The following is a 17496-nucleotide window of genomic DNA, read 5'->3' on the forward strand; positions in this document are numbered from 1 at the left end:
AGATTTTATTAGAGATTATGAAAGTCTAATTTGTACTCTACCTAGATGCATTTGAATTTCTCCAAATGTACATAAATTTAATTTATTCATGTAGAGGTATTTCTTTTATTAAACTCTTAAAAAATTTTTTTCAGCTCCTTCACCGGTGCAACAACCATTCTTTGCTGAATGTACATTGGGTTATTTTTCTTCAGCACCATCTGTTTCTTTGCCTCCGCCACCTCAGGTTACTGTAAGTGAGAATTGATATTAGTTCTAAAAAAATTTTGTTGTTTTGTGTAATTTCTAATTTGTTTGAAAAACTGGCATGTAATTAATGAATGATTAGGTTTGAAGAGAGCTTTAAAAAAAAATCAGAATTTTTTACCAAAATTAATTGCTATGAAATCTATGGACTGAGCAGTTGATTATTCATTGGCAGGTTATATATTTGGTAGATTTTTTCAAAAGAAAAAAACAAAAAGAATGTGGAGAAATCACAAAGTCAAAGTTATTTCTAGACTGAGAGATCCTAGAGACCAAACTGAATCTTTGTCAGTATGTTAGAGGGAATCTTGCCATTTCACAGTTCCTAGGTAGACATCTGGTGTCCTTCTAGGAAGTATAAGGTGAGGGAAATACAGAGCAAAGAGTGTGAGAGAAAATATTTTTCTTTTTTCTTGAACTGTTTTAAATGCCAAGAGTAATACGGGAAGGTATTTGAAGCAAAAATATATTTAAACTCGGGAATTTGGAAAAATCAGTTTTTTTTTATAGACCATTTCACAAGGATTTAAGAGGGTAGTGGAGAGTCTTCCTGGCACTTCTTTTCTCTCTCTCTCTCTCTCTCTCTCTCTCTCCCCTCTCTCTCTCTCTCTCTCTCTCTCCCTCTCTCCCTCTCTCCCTCTCTCCCTCTCTCCCTCTCTCCCTCTCTCCCTCACCCTCACCCTCACCCAAGGATATTTTTCCCATTGATATTACTGATTTTTAGAGAGTGGAAAGGAAGCGGGGAGGAGAGAAAGAGAGAGAGACAGACATTGATGGGATGAGAGACACATCAGTTGGTTGCCTCCTGTACGAGCCCTGACCGGGGCTGGGGATTGAACCTGCAACCCAGGTTGTGCCCTTGACCAGGAATAGAACCCGAGACCCTCTTAGGTCTGCAGGCATATGCTCTAACTATTGAGCACTGGCCAGTGCCTGGCACTTATTTCTTAAGATACTCTGTACTATGTATTTTCCAGAATTCCTGGTTCCTAATTTTTTATTTTTATTTAAATATCATGGTTTTTCAGTATCTCTACTTGCTTTCAGGTAGTCATCTAGAGAGATAGACCTTATAAAATTTTTATTCTTTAGATTGCTAAATAAAGATAAGAATAGGAATGGAAAAGTTTGTGTAATTATCTTAAAGTTCAAATATTGATTTTATTTTTATTGCAAAAATTATACATTTCATGGCTGAATATTGAATTCTTGCATAGTTTTTGAGATTTACAAATACTTACACTTATAGCTAAAATAACCTAAAGCTTACCTTTTTCTAATTTAATGATGCTTCACAGATAAACATTTGGAATTGGTAAAATTTGCATGGTAATTATTATTTCTTCTTTTTTTAAAAAATAACTAGTCTTTGCCACTTTTGAGCCAGCCTTATGTGGAAGGATTGTGTGTTTCTCTTGAACCTCTACCTCCTGTACCACCTTTACCACCTCTTCCACCTGAAGATCCAGAACAGCCGCCAAAACCACCTTTTGCAGATGAGGAAGAGGAGGAAGAAATGCTGCTTCGAGAAGAACTACTTAAATCTCTAGCAAATAAAAGAGCTTTTAAGCCAGAGGTAATTTAGATACCTGAACCACTAGGTGGTGCTCATGAGCTTATGTTTTTGGGAGCCCTACCCTTCTCTTGTTTTTGGAATTCATTGGGCTTTTATAAAGTAGGGATAAGTGTGGCACTAATTTGCTCAAGATTTTTAAAGACAACAGAAATTTCTTCTTCTTCTTCTTCTTTTTTTTTTGTAGTGTTTCATATCTGTCTCTTTCAAATTTAGGAAGCATCCAGTAATAGTGACCCACCTTCACCTCCAGCTCTGAACAATTCACAGCCTGTGCCAAGAAGCAATCTGTCAATAGTCAGTATTAATACAGTATCTCAGCCTAGGATACAGAACCCAAAGTTTCACAGAGGACCTCGTCTTCCACGAACTGTGATCTCGGTAAAAAAAACAAACAAAATATTTAATCCTACTATTATTCAAACAGCCTGTGAGAAATTTGTATGCAGTTTCACTGTCTTGCTCCCTCCTCGTTTATTTATATACACATATGAAGTCAAATGTAAATACAGATATATTTTTTATGTATTAATGAAATGGGTTCATCATCTTCACTTGAAAAATGGTCGAGTTTATGATAATGTTATGGGGGAAGCATTATTTTCATCAGAGTGGTATGCTTGCCTCAGTTTTTTTCTATATACATTGGTCCATTCAGGATTTCTGTCTATTCTACAGTTAATTTTTAGCAAATTGTATATTTTTATTTTTCCTGTCTTTGTTTATACTTTGTTCATGTTTTTCCAATTAATGACTGTACTTGTAATGTAAGAATTTATGATGTTTATTAAGGAGATGGAAATGACAATTTTTTCTGCCTTGTTTTCTAATGGCTTTTAAGTAAAATATATGAGGCAAAGCCAAACTGCAATCTTGCCTCTGTTAGGTAAACCAACGTTAGTCTCTTACCATCTATATTATAACTGCAAAAGCCAAAATGTTTTAAAAATAATTATTTAGAATTATTAATTTTTATCTCAGTCGTAAGAGTTAATTTAAAGATGGCATTATGGTTCTTTATAGAAACTGGAGAAAATAAAACTTAATGAAGAAGGTGATCATGAGAATATAGAATATTGTATGTTTTTGGCAGGTAACCAGTATTGCTAGAGTGGGACAAAGTCAGTTTTGCAGTGTAACTAGAAGGAACCATAGACTGTCTACTTGGAGCCCATTATTTTTATGGATTGAAATTTGAAGAGGTTAAGTGACTTGTTCAAGGCCATGCAGCTAATTGTGGTAGAGCCACGAACAGGATAGAGATACTTTTGTCATCAAGGGTAGCAAATATATTGTCTTTGCAGCTTCCAAAGCATAAATCAGTGGTTGTAACACTGAATGATTCAGATGACAGTGAATCTGATGGAGAGGCTTCCAAATCAACAAATAGTGTTTTTGGTGGATTGGAGTCCATGATCAAAGAAGCAAGACGAACTGCTGAGGTGAGTGCAATAATGAAAGATAAAAAGAAAGATAATTTATTGACAATCATTAAAGTTTATTCCTCTCCCCCCACCCCGCCCCCCCAAAATTAGACCTCCTAGAGGCATTGATTTTTAATATATTAACTTGTGGATATATTTTACTTGTTAGGACTTTATATAATACTAGAGGCCCAAGGCACAAAATTCGTGCAAGGGGCTTGGCCCTTGCAGCCCCGGCTTTGTCTGGAAGGTCGTTTGGCTGTCTGGTCTAATTAGCATATTATGCCTTTATTATTATAGATAATGAAGCATTATAGAACATTTAGATTTAGCTATTGATTCCCTTTATTTTTATTTATTTATTTATTTATTTATTTATTTATTTATTTATTAAATATATTTTTATTGATTTCAGAGAGGAAGGGAGAGGGTTAGAGAGATAGAGACATCAATGATGAGAGAGAATCATTGATAGGCTGCCTCCTGCACACCCCCTACTGGGGATCAAGCCCGCAACACAGGCATGTGCCCTTGACTGGAATTGAACCTGGGACCCTTCAGTCCGCAGGCCAATGCTCTATCCACTGAGCCAAACCAGCTAGGGCGATTCCCTTTATTTTTATTTCTCCTTGTCCTGTTTTCAGAATAGTGGATAATTGTCTTCTGTACTAAGGAAATTTACTGTTTTGAAATTGTGTCACATTACCAGAAAACAGTTTTTATTGAAGTGTATAATCTAAGTGCAACTTTTATCCCTATTCTTACTGCAGCGGTTGTTTAGATATGATATAGTTCAGTTATTTTCAAACTGTAGGTCTTGATTACTTAGTATATTATGTAATTAGTTTGGTGGTAAACAACCAGCTAGGGGAGGGCTAAGTGAGTAAAGAGGGTCAAATATATATGATAACGGAAGGGAACTAGACTTTGGGTGATGAGCACCAAATAGAGCATGCAGATGTTGAATTTTAATGTTGTATATCTGGAAATTGTATGTTATTAACCAATGTTACCTCAATAAATTTAATTTAAAAAAGGAATATAAAATAGTGAAGATAGTCAATTATTTCTTAATATATAAATACTAGAGGCCCGGTGCATGAAATTCGTGCATGGGGGTATGTGTCCCTCAGCCCAGCCTGCACCCTCTCCAATCTGGGACCCCTCAAGGGATGTCCGACTGCCCGTTTAGGCCCGATCCTACCGGGCAGTTGGACATCCCTCTCACAATCCAGGACTGCTGGCTCCCATCTGCTTGCCTGCCTGCCTTCCTGATTGCCCCTAACTGCTTCTGCCTGCCAGCCTGATCACCCCCTAACCACTCCCCTGCCAGCCTGATTGATGCCTAACTGCTCCCCTGCCAGCCTGTTTTCCCCTAACTGCCCTCCACTTCAGTCCTGGTCACCCCTAACTGCCCTCCCCTTCAGGCCTGGTCACCCCTAACTGCCCTGCCCTGCAGGCCTGGTCCCCCCCAACTGCCCTCCCCTGCAGGCCTGGTCCCCCCCAACTGCCCTCCCCTGCTGGCCTGATCATCCACAACTGCCCTCCCTTGCAGGCCTGGTCCCTCCCAACTGTTCTCCCCTGCTGGCCATCTTGTGGCGACATGGGGGCAGCCATCTTTGACCACATGGGGACAGCCATCTTGTGTGTTGGAGTGACGGTCAATTTGCATATTGCTCTTTTATTAGATAGGATAGAGGCCTGGTGCACGGGTGGGGGTGGGGGCCAGCTGATTTGCCTTGAAGGGTGTCCCGGATCAGGGTGGGGGTTCCCTTAGGGTGTGGGGCGGCCTGGGTGAGGGGCCTGTGGTGGTTTGCAGGCCGGCCACGCCCCTCGGCGACCCAAGCAGAGGCCCTGGTATCTGGGATTTACTTATCTTCTATAATTGAAACGTTGTAGCCTTGAGTGGAGCCAAGCCTCCTGCTTGCTCCTTGGCTGCAGCCATTTTTGTTGGGATTTATTTATCTTCTGTAATTAAAACTTCGTAGCCTTGAGTGGAGGCCTGGGCCCACCAGGGTGTGCGGAAAGCTTGGTTTCCTCCATTGCCGGGGAAACCCAAGCCTCCTGCTCGCTCTGTGGCCGCAGCCATCTTTGTTGGGTTAATTTGCATACTCGCTCCTTATTGGCTGGTGGGTGTGGCTTGTAGGTGTAGCGGAGTGATGGTTAATTTGCATATTACTCTTTTATTAGATAGGATAAATGCACACTAGGTTGCAATGTAAAAAATATATATCTTAGTATGAGATACGTGAAGGTAGTTGATCTGCTTGGCTTCAAATTTTTCTAGCAAGCTTCAAAACCGAAGGTACCTCCAAAATCTGAAAAAGAAAATGATCCCATGCGAACACCTGAATCTTTGCCTGAAGAAAAAAAGATTGAATATCGATTGTTAAAAGAAGAGATTGCCAAGTAAGTGGCATTTTATGTAATTAGCTTTAAAGATATGTGCTGTTTTGCTTACTAAGTCTGTATACAGTTTATTAGCATTGGGAAATGAATAGTGCATTGTTTTATTCAAGATGCAGAGTTAATATATATATATATTTTTTAATATATTTTATTGATTTTTTACAGAAAGGAAGGGAGAGGGATAGAGAGTTAGAAACATCGATGAGAGAGAAACATCGAACAGCTGCCTCCTGCACACTCCCTACTGGGGATGTGCCCGCAACCAAGGTACATGCCCTCGACCGGAATCGAACCCGGGACCCTTCAGTCCACAGGCCGACGCTCTATCCACTGAGCCAAACCGGTTTCGGCCAGAGTTAATATTTTTACAGCTCACACAGGAGGGAGAGCCAGATGATCATCTATAGACTTGACTACAGTGATGCATTGAGATCAAAACAGCTTAGAAAAAAAGAGAAAAGCTAATATAAAGGAGAGCTACACTCTCCGCTTTGAAAACCATCTTGGGTCATGCATATTGGTTATCATTCTTATTAGTCAATATGACTAATACTTTTTAGTTTATATTATGAAATAGAATACATCTCTAAAGAAAAATAATTTCCATTTATTCTTTGGTATAATTCACCTGTCTTTATTATTTTAGTCGGGAAAAACAGCGTTTGATTAAATCAGATCAGATGAAGACAAGTTCATCATCTCCAGCAAACTCTGATGTCGAAATTGATGGAATTGGCAGAATAGCAATGGTTACTAAGCAGGTTTCAGATGCAGAAGCAAAACTTAAAAAACATAGGTGAGCCTCATTATCTGATTAAATACTGCATGTATCTAATTCTCATACGTTAGAGGGATATCTTTTGTGGTGTATGTTAATACTAAGTACACTATATGATTATAATTTTTTTTTTAATATATATTTTTTTATTGACTTCAGAGAGGGAGAGAGAGAGAGAAACATCAATGATGAGAGAGAATCATTGATTGGCTGCCTCTTGCACAACCCCTACTGGGGATCGAGCCCACAACCCAGGTATGTGCCCTTGACTGGAATTGAACCCGGGACCATTCAGTTTGCAGGCTGGCGCTCTATCCACTGAGCCAAACCAACTAGGGCTACAAATTCTTTTATACTTGGTAGAATTTTATAAGGTTATCATTATGCATTTACCTAAAGTAATAGTATTAATATTTAAATAAAAATACCAAGACTTCAAAGGAGTTTGTCCCTTCAGATTTATACATGGCTTATTTGGAATTTTCTTTAATACTTCTAGCATGATTTTTGAAATACATTCTTTAGAGGCGTATTTTTATTGTTAAAGATGGACTTGATTGTTGGAAATAGTCATTATCTAGTTTGTTCAATAAGACACATGGTCAAATCTTGTGTTATTATAAACTGTGAATATAAAGTTAAGGATCATAAACCTCTTGCATGTTTTGTGAGGTTACTGTATCGTTCAAGTGGTGTTTCAGAATTTTGAGAGCATGTGTAAAACCTCACAAGTTGAATATGTTGAATGATAGAACGTATTTGAATACATTGCCATATTTGGGGATTATTTATTTTATGGGGGTATAATTGACAGGTAACAGTTTCAAGTATACAACGTACGTAATGATTTGATATTTGTATGTATTGTGAAATGATCACCACAGTAAGTCTAGTTAACATTCATCACCATATGTAGTTACAAAATTTTTGTCTTGTGATGAGGGCCAGTAGCATATACTTGATAAAAATAATTACATCACTTTATGATAGACATTTTTTTCCACTCCAAACACCCTGATATCATTAACTGATGGAGAGCAAAATGGTTTTAGATAACATCAACATTTCTGAGCTTTGTTCTGCTACTCAGTCCCCTTTTAGATTTAAAAATACATGTTTAAAAATATAAGGTTCTGTGCAAAGATGGTGAGACTTTCTCTGTCCTGTTTTTATAATTTGCTAACCAGTTCTTAAAATTTAAATCTTGTTATTTTTTATTTTCATTTTTTTCTGAATCTTTATTGTTGAGAGAATTACAGATGTTCCCCTCTTTGTTCCCCCAACCACCTGGTTCCTGTCATGCCCCTGGTCTTAACCACCCTATTGTCTGTGTCCATGGGTAATGCATATGTGCATATAAGTTATTTGGTTAATCTCTTTCTGCCCACCTCCCAGTCTGTTCTATGTTTCCATGCCTCTGGTTCTATTTTACTCATCAGTTTATTTTGTTCATTAGATTTCTTGTTTGTTTATTTTTAGATTCAATTGTTGATAGGTGTGTATTTATTGCCATTTTATTGCTCTTTTTATTAATCTTTTTTTTTTCTTCTTCTTAAAGAAGACCCTTCAACATTTCATGTGATACTGGTTTGTTGGTGGTGAACTCATTTAGCTTTTTTTTTTTTTTGTCTGTGAAGCTCTTCATCTGACCTTCAATTCTAAATAATAGCTTTGCTGGGTAGAGTAATCTTGGTTATAGGTCCTTGCTTTTAATAACTTTGAATATTTCTTGCCACTCCCTTTTGGCCTGCAAAGTTTCTGTTGAGAAATCAGCTGACAGTTGTATGAGCACTCCCTTGTACGTAACTGTTTTTCTCTTGCTGCTTTTAAGATTCTCTCTTTGTCTTTATCCTTTGGCATTTTAATTATGATGTGACTTGGTGTGGACCTCTTTGGGTTCCTCTTGTCTGGGACTCTGTGCTTCCTGGATTTGTAAGTCTATTTCTTTTGCCAGATAGGGGCACTTTTCTGTCATTTTTTCTTTAAATAGGTTTTTAATTTCTTGCTCCCTCTCTTCTTCCAGCACCCCATAATACAAATGTTGGTACACTGAAGTTGTCCCAGAGGGTCCTTACACTATCTTCATGTTTTGGGATTTTTTTTTCCTTTTGCTCTTCTGATTGGGTGTTTTTTTGCTTCCTTATAGTCCAAATCGCTGATTTGATTCTCAGCATTCTTTACGCTACTGTTGATTCCCTGTAAATTATTCTTGGTTTTAGTTAGTATATCCTTCACTTCTGACTGGTCCTTTTTTATGCCTTTGATATCCTCATTAAGATCTCTGAAATTAGCCGAAACCGGTTTGGCTCAGTGGATGGAGCGTCGGCCTGCGGACTGGAGGGTCCCGGGTTCGATTCCGGTCGGGGGCATGTGCCTTGGTTGCGGGCACATCCCCAGTGGGGGGCGTGCAGGAGGCAGCTGATCGATGTTTCTCTCTCATCGATGTTTCTAGCTCTCTATCCCTCTCCCTTCCTCTCTGTAAAAAATCAATAAAATATATTTTAAAAAAAAAAAAAAAGATCTCTGAAATTCTCACTAAGTCCTTGAAACTCTCATTCAGTTCTTTAATCATCCTTATGACCATTGTTTTGAACTCTATATCTAGTAGTTTGCTTGCATCCATTTAATTTAGTTCTTTTCCTGGAGATTTCTTCTATTCTTTCTTTTGTGACATGTTTCTTTTTCTGCGCATTTTGGCTGCTTTCTTGTTTGTTTCTATATGTTAGGTAGAGCTGCTATGTCTCCTGGACTTGGTAGAGTGGCCTTGTGTAGTAGGTGTCCTGTCAGGCCCAGTGGCTCAGCCTCCCCATTCACCTGAGCTGGGCACTCTAGTTGCGCCCCTGTGTGGACTTTGTGCACTGTCCTGTTGTAGTTGAACCTTGATTGCTGTTGGCATCACAGGGAGGAATTGACCCCAAGGCCAATTGGCCGTGAGGACCAGCTGTGATTACAGCAGAGCTCCTGTGCAGGAGACACCCCTATGGAACAGGAATTGCTTCAGTGGGGCTTTGGTACTCATTGAGTCTGCCCCTTGAGTGTGTCACTTGTGGATGAGGTAGAGTTGTAATCTGGTGTGATCTGAAGCTGTCCTCTGGGTGCACTGGCTCTGGGGCATCCCAGCAAGAGCTATTGTGTGATCTGCAGATGGCTGCTATTTGTGTTGGGCTTGGAAGTGCCTAGGAGAGGCCAAGCTATAAACCTTGGCAAGCTGCTGCTAGTGCTGGACCTGGGGCCACTTATAGAGAGACATGGGGCACACTGAGTTCAGATGCTACTTGTGTTAGAGAGTTTAGGAAAGTTTGAAGTCTGAGTCAGGACAGGTTATTCATATGGAAACTGCTTGGGTGGGGCTGCAAATTGGGTAGGGCAGATCTTAGAGAATACCAGGGTGGGGCAAGCAGTGTGGGCCAGATTGATGGAAATTTATATATAGTGCCTGCTAGTCAGGTATGAGGTGGGAGCTCCTAGCACTTTTGTCTAGGAGAAAGCTGCTTCCCCAGTTCTTGCCCTAATGCCAGACAATTTAGATCCTCTTCATATGTTCCTGGATCCTTTCAAAGTTGCTGCCCTAGAGGGAGTGAGTTTGAGTGAGTCCATGCATGGGCCCTTTAAGAGGAACTTCCTGGGACTCCAGCAGCCTTTGTTTCACTCAGCCACAATCCCTGCTGGTTTTTACAGCCCAAAGTTACGGGGGCTTCTCCTCCCACCTGATAGTTCTGGCGTGGGGCTGGGACCTCTTACTCCTCATGGGAGGCATCCTGAGCCAAGGTATCCCTCCCGATTAAAAAATGCCACATGTGGATGTCGACCAGCCCGTTCCTGGCCTCTGCTCCTTCTATCAGTCTCAGTGTGCTTTCTTCTTCTCTGGTTGTAGGACTTCCATTCAGCCAGATTTCAGGTGGTTCTGAATGATGGTAGTTTGGTATTTTTGATGTGGTAAAATTTAAATATTGATAGTAAAAAAAAATGATTACAGTGATGAATTAATTCTTAATGTTGAAAAACCATTAATCTACACAAATAAAAGAGAAACATGCTAATTGACCGTACCTTTGCGACGCCCACCAGCCAATCAGGAGTGAGTATGCAAATTAACCCAACAAAGATGGAGGGTTAATTTGCATATGCAGGTGCCGAGTGGCCGGGAGCGGGGTGGGACGCAGGCGTTGCACACCACCCCAGCCACTCGGGGACTCTGGCCAGCGGGGGAAGGCGGAAAGGCAGCTTTGGGCCGGAGCAGAAAGGCGGCTCTGGCCAGAGCAAAGGTGGTGTCGGTAGCCAGGGGAAGGAAGGCCCATTTTTGCACGAATCTTGGTGCATCGGGCCTCCAGTAATATATAAACAAGTTAATGGTTTTTCAAACAAGCTTCAAAAGTTTATCTACCTAGAGTTTATTAAGGAAAAAAAAGTGGAAATTTATAGCCTCCTTTCTAACATTATAGCCACTGTTGTATTATTCTTTTTTATAATCTTTATTGTTCAGATTATTACAGTTGTTCCTCTTTTTCCCCCCATAGCTCCCCTCCACCCGGTTCCCACCTCTCCCACTGTCCTCGTCCATAGGTGTACGATTTTTGTCCAGTCTCTTCCTGCACCTCCCACAGCTCCTTCCCCCTGAGAATTGTCAGTCCACTCCTTTTCTATGCCCCTGATTCTATTATATTCACCAGTTTATTCTGTTCAGATTTTTTATTCACTTGATTTTTAGATTCACTTGTTGATAGATATGTATTTGTTGTCACTTTGTTGTTCATAATTTTTATCTTTACCTTTTTCTTCTTCCTCTTATTAAAGAATACCCTTCAACATTTCATACAATACTGGTTTGGCGGTGATGAACTCCTTTAGCTTTTTCTTATCTGTGAAGCTCTTTTTCTGCCCTTCAATTCTAAATGATAGCTTTGCTGGTAGAGTAATCTTGGTTGTAGGTTCTTGCTGTTCATCACTTTGAATATTTCTTGCCACTCCCTTTTGGCCTGCATAGTTTCTGTTGAGAAATCAGCTGACAGACGTATGGGTACTCCCTTGTAGGTAACTAACTGTTTTTCTCTTGCTGCTTTTAATATTCTCTCTTTGTCTTTTGCCCTTTGCACTTTAATTATGATGTATCTTGGTGTGGTCCTCTTTGGATTCCTCTTGTTTGGGGTTCTGTGGGCTTCCTGGACTTGTAAGTCTATTTCTTTCACTAGGTGGGGGAAGTTTTCTGTCATTATTTCTTCAAATAGGTTTTCAGTATCTTGCTCTCTCTCTTCTTCTGGCACCCCCATAATTCTGATGTTGGTCCACTTGAAGTTGTCCCAGAGGCTCCTTACACTATCTTCATCATTTTGGATTCTTTTTGTTTTTCCAGTTGGGTGTTTTTTGCTTCTTTGTATTTCAAATCTTTGACTTGATTCTTGGGATTCTCTAGTCTGCTGTTGGATCTCTGTATATTATTCTTTATTTCAGTCAGTGTATGCTTAATTTCTAAGTGGTCCTTTTTCATATCCTTGAGAGTCTCAATTTCTCGGAGGTTTCTAGAAGATTCTTGAGTAACCTTACAACCGTGGTTTTGAACTGTATGCCCACTAGTTTGCTTTCTTCCTTTTCTTTCATTTGTGACCTGTTTCTTTGTCTCCGCCTTTTGGCTGCTTCCCTGTGTTGATAGAGTGGCTTTGTGTGTTATGTGTCCTATAGGGTCCAGTGGCTCAGCCTCCCTAATTACTTGAGGTGGACACTTGGTGCACCCCTTTGTGGGCTGTGTGCACAGTCTTGTTGTAGTTAAGCCTTGATTGCTGTCAGTATCACTGGGAGGAATTGACCAATTGGCTGTGAGGACCAGTTGTGTCTGCGATGGGATAACTTCTGTGCTGGAGACACCCTATGGGGCAGGACTTGCTTCAGTGGGGCTTTGATGCTTACTGAGTCTGCCCCCTGAGTGTGTCTCTTATGGATGTGAAGAGTTTTAGTCTGGATGGTCTCACTCCAACCACTGGGTACACTGGCTCTTGGATATCCAAGGAGGTGCAAAGTCAGCCACTGCCTGAGGCCACCCAGCAGGAGCTACAGAGAGATCTGCAGATTCCTCCTCTTTGTTTGGGATTTGGAGGTGCCCAGATGAGGCCCAGCTGTGAAGCAGTGCAAGCTGCTGTCGAGCCTTGGGCCTTCTTTTGGAAGCTCTGGGCCTCTCTGACCCAGCTGCAGTTTGTTAGGTTTTAGATTGCAAAAGGCCAGGCCATTCATATGCAAAAGCCTCTGCTCACAGCTTGGGTGGGGTTGTAAATTGGGTGGGGCAGGGTCTCAGGGAATTACCAGGGCGGAGCAAACAGCAATGGCTGACTGATGGTCAGCCCCACACCAAAGAGGTCCCTGGGTCTCTGTGTCTTGCAGCACTGTGGAGGAACAATGATTGCTGTAAGCACATCTGAGAGAAAGCTGCCCTTGTCTTCTGGCCTGATGCCAGACAGTCCAGTTTCTCCCCATATGAGTCTGGGCCCCCAGAGTCTCACCCTGAACTGGATTTCAGAGCAGTTGGTTGCTTGTATCTCCCTCCTGATTGAAAGAGACAACAGAGTACCCAGTTGCTAGCCCATTTCTGCGCGCGCCTCCATACCTCTGCACTTCCGCACCTCTGCACCTCCTCCCAGTCTCAATGCACTTTTCTCTTTCCTTCTAGTTGTATAACTTCCACTCAGCCAGCCTTCCCGTGGTTCTGGATGACTGTTTTGTCTTTTAGTTGTAGGTTTGATGTGGTTGTGCGAGGCAGCAAGTTCAGGTGTTTACCTATGCCGCCATCTTGGTTCCTCCTCTTTATTTTTTTAATCAGAAAAAAGTATGTAATTTGGAGTGTTTTTACAAGGTAACACATATATGTCAAGGAGATAGTGACTATGTAAGTATATAATACTATGTTCTGTTTTTAATTTCTGAACAAGATATTGGAGTTTAAGTATTCTGAACATAATAAAATACATTTAAAACAGTCTCTTTGCAAATGTGTCTTCATTTTTGAATGATATTTGTCTGTGGTACTATATATTATTACTTCTAGGATGTGCCATTATTTTATACATTACTAAGAAAGACAACATGCTATTAGCTGAACTATGATATGCCATAATGTTGAGACACATCCTGATTTTAGAAATCTGAAATGTGCTTTATAGATGAAATAATCGTAATGACCGTAATTTTATAAAATTATCAATGAGTAGTTGTATTGTGTTTGTTTTAAAAGTATGAGATTAAGCTAAATTTATTTAGATTTTATTTCTTTAATAACTTCCTTAACAAATGAAAAGGTTTTTAAAAATTCTTTGTCTTTTTACTCGCTATCCTTTCTATCACATTTCTGTCTTTATGATTCATTCTAAATGAGAGTCATTTGTTGTGACTGTTGAAATAAGGTGTCTTCTGGGAAGAATGTCTCATATTTTTTAACCATAATATTTAGTAGTTGAAAAGATGAAAGTTTATACCCATAAATTTGTCTTTTGTCCTCTTTTACTTCATAGTTCCAAACTTTTATCCGTATATTGTTTAAAAATTATACTTCCTTTTCCCCTTCATGCTTGCTTTAGATAAAATGAATTAGAGATTTGTAAGTTAAACGTGCTTGATTATATTTATTAGATGTTTGTTTATTTATTAGCATTATATATGAAGTTAAACAGAACATTCTGCCTAAGTCCTCATTTTTCAGAAGTCATATGGGGTCAGATTCAGCCAACATTAAACATTTACTATTAAATTTTCAACTATAATTCACATTAACTTAGATTTAAATGATTTTTTAAAAAAAGATCAGACCTATAGTTCTATAGTTACTTTTATAAAATGTAACTGCCTATTTAAATACCTGTGTGATTGATGAGTATAAAAACATTAATCTTTTAAAACTCTCACCTGTATATCATAAATATATATTTAAAAATGAGCTATTTCTTTGTAATTTTTATTCTGATTGTGTTTAGTTCACTAGTTTAGAAAAATACTAATGAGGATTTTGTTACTTTTAAATTAGGATTCTCTTGATGAAAGATGAATCTGTTTTAAAGCATCTAGTACAGCAAGAAGCTAAGAAGAAAGAATCTGTTCGAAATGCTGAAACAAAGATTGCCAAACTTACAGAACAGCTTCAAGCAACGGAGAAATTTCTCAATGTCAACAGAATGTTTTTGAAGAAGCTTCAGGAACAAGTAATATTCTTTTTTTAAATTAAAATATTGTAGTCTCATGTTTACTACCCATTTTTTATGGGCCAAATTTTTAATAAAATAATGTTCTCCCTTGAGACATAATATTGGAATATTTATATTTTCCGTTGAGTACCCTGCTGTGTTAAAAAGAAGTTATTTCCTCTTGTAAGGTTTACATTTACATTTTTAGAATTATCCTTTATTTTCAGATTCACAAAGTGCAACAGCGTGTTACAGTTAAAAAAGCTTTGACTCTAAAGTATGGAGAAGAGTTTGCTCGGGCAAAGGCAGTGGCTAGTAAAGAAATAGGAAAACGAAAACTGGAACAAGATCGCTTTGGAGTAAGTTGTTTGTAGAAATATTTTATTTTTGGAAAGCAGAAAGTTTTTATGATAGTTTTGAGGGTAAGAGATAGATAAAATGATTCATCCCTGCATATTCAAGTAGAATAAGATTAAAGATTTGTTTTCAAATGACATCCAAATTTTTGGAACCTTGTTTATTTATTTTGTCTTTACTTTGTTTTTGTTTTTTTGTTTTATAGATTATCTAGCAAAAATGTTGGAGACTTGTAAAACTGTTTTATGCTCGTTATCTAGTTTTATAATGTTGGCATTGTATTGTGGGGATAGCACAGTTACCAGAAATTGTTTATAAAATCATAGCGATATAAAATATTTATATCATTTTTTCCCCCCAGCCAAACAAAATGATGAGACTGGACAGTTCTCCAGTATCAAGTCCAAGAAAGCATTCAGCAGAACTAATTGCTATGGAAAAAAGACGATTACAAAAGCTAGAATATGAATATGCTCTGAAAATTCAAAAACTAAAAGAAGCTCGGGCCCTTAAAGCAAAGGAACAACAAAATATCGCTCCAGTTGTGGAAGAGGAACCTGAATTTTCTTTACCTCAACCTTCACTTCACGATCTGACTCAAGATAAATTGAGTCTGGACACTGAGGAAAATGATGTTGATGATGAGATTTTGTCTGGGTCAAACAGGGAACGAAGAAGATCCTTCTTAGAATCCAATTCTTTTACTAAACCTAACCTTAAACACACCGATACACCTAACAAAGAATGCGTAAACAAAGCTAAGAACATGGTAGAAAAACCAGAACTTTTTCTAGGGTTAAAAATTGGTGAATTGCAAAAATTATATTCAAAAGCTGACAGCTTAAAACAACTGATTTTAAAAACCACAACAGGCATTACAGGAAAAGTTTTGTGTGGTCAGGTAACAGAACATTTCATATTCTTTAAAAAAATATAGAATTCACCCTAGCCTTATTTGCCTTATGAAGTTATTGTTTTCTTTTGCAGGAGATTTCTGTGGATGTAGATTTTATGACAGCACAGAATAAAACAACAGAAGTGAAGCCTTGTCCTTTTAGTCCCTACCACAGCCCTCTTCTGGTTTTTAAGTCCTACAGGTATAAAAGAAAGATTCAGTGAACTTCAGTTTCAGGATTACTCCTGTTTTTTATATCAACTTCGAATATTTGATGATAATGAAAAAAGAAATTGAATCATGGTCACTGAAAAATGAATTTGCTCTTTTAGGGAAAGTAAAAATTAAGTGTCTTGTCATATACAAACCATATCAGGAAGTAAGGGTTAGGTCACACTTGGGTTCATTAACTATTATCAGATTTCTTGCTACTGGTGGAATTGTGAATTCTTGATTATTGCCTGATAGAGATTTTAGGAAAAAAATAACGAGTCCTACAAGAATTTTTAATTTTACTGTTACCATGTGAAAGGTATGCATTGGCCAGCTCTCATAAAGCTGAGTTAGGTATTCTCAGATGATTAATTTTGTGGGAGGTTGTATTTGTCTTTAAAACTTGTACAAGTTGTGAGCCTGTTAAATGGGTATGATTCAATTGTAAAATTGTAAAGCACCTACTAGGTAGTATAGACTTTTTCCCTAGTTTTTTGTTGGCTGGTGATGTGTGTAAGAAATACCAGCATTATGTAGTATTTTATTATTTGATGTGAAAACACTACTTTTAAAATACAGAGTTTTTTGTTTTCTATTTCAGGTCTTTTATGTTCTGGGTATAAAAGTGGTTTGTCCCTATCACTTTATATTCTGGGGGTGCGGGGTTGCTATTAAGTAAGTATAGAAATTTTAGTTGGGAAGGAAAAAAGAAAAATTTTCTAGGTTATGTTTATGAAGCATAATATGTCCATCTCTCTTCTTAGATTTAGTCCATACTATCGAACTAAGGAGAAACTTCCCCTAAGCTCAGTATCATACAGTAATATGATTGAACCGGATCAGTGTTTCTGCCGTTTTGATTTAACAGGAACCTGTAATGATGACGATTGTCAGTGGTGAGTAGTTTTAATATGTGAACATTTTATAATCTAAAAGACAGTTGTTGTTATTTGGGCTTTGATATATACATGATTATCTTTTCTGTGTTGTCATTTTATTTTAGGCAGCATACACAAGACTATACGCTTAGCCGAAAACAGCTATTCCAGGACATTCTGTCATATAATCTGTCTTTGATTGGTTGTTCAGAGACAAGCACTGATGAAGAAATTGCTGCTGCAGCAGGTTATTAAAGACCTCTTCTTGTTCCCCAAGTGAAAATTTGAATTTAGGCAATTTAAAAATGTAATATTCAGTTTTTTTGACAATTCAGTATATTGACCTATGACACTTTATCTAGATCTTCTCTGTCCAATACAGTAGTCACTAGCCACATGTTGCTATTCAAATATAAATTAAAATGTTCCCTTATCAAATCACACTAGCCACATTTAAGTGCCCAATAGCCACTATTGAGTTCAATAGCTCAGCGGTGGTCAGTGCTTACCAGTAGGACAGTGCAAGATATAAGACCTTTCTACCATTGCAGAAAGTCATTTGGA

The 17496-nt window shown here is 38.4% G+C and overlaps 1 protein-coding gene across 4 annotated transcripts in view; it reads left to right on the plus strand.

Annotated features, from left to right (window-relative positions):
* ZFC3H1 (zinc finger C3H1-type containing) overlaps positions 1-17496 on the plus strand; it is a 76351-nt gene that overhangs the window by 31297 nt on the left and 27558 nt on the right. For all 4 annotated transcript variants that reach the window (XM_080661714.1, XM_080661716.1, XM_080661715.1 and 1 more), the window contains exons 7-18: positions 135-232; positions 1613-1822; positions 2036-2200; positions 3124-3261; positions 5531-5652; positions 6299-6448; positions 14433-14607; positions 14817-14948; positions 15308-15847; positions 15934-16043; positions 16819-16950; positions 17058-17179. In XM_080661714.1, the coding sequence (XP_080517840.1) occupies positions 135-232; positions 1613-1822; positions 2036-2200; positions 3124-3261; positions 5531-5652; positions 6299-6448; positions 14433-14607; positions 14817-14948; positions 15308-15847; positions 15934-16043; positions 16819-16950; positions 17058-17179 (2094 nt within the window). The remainder of the gene's footprint in view (positions 1-134; positions 233-1612; positions 1823-2035; positions 2201-3123; positions 3262-5530; positions 5653-6298; positions 6449-14432; positions 14608-14816; positions 14949-15307; positions 15848-15933; positions 16044-16818; positions 16951-17057; positions 17180-17496) is intronic.

This window comes from Plecotus auritus (genome assembly GCF_963455305.1).
Source record: "Plecotus auritus genome assembly, chromosome: 3".
In the NCBI taxonomy this organism is placed as follows: domain Eukaryota; kingdom Metazoa; phylum Chordata; class Mammalia; order Chiroptera; family Vespertilionidae; genus Plecotus; species Plecotus auritus.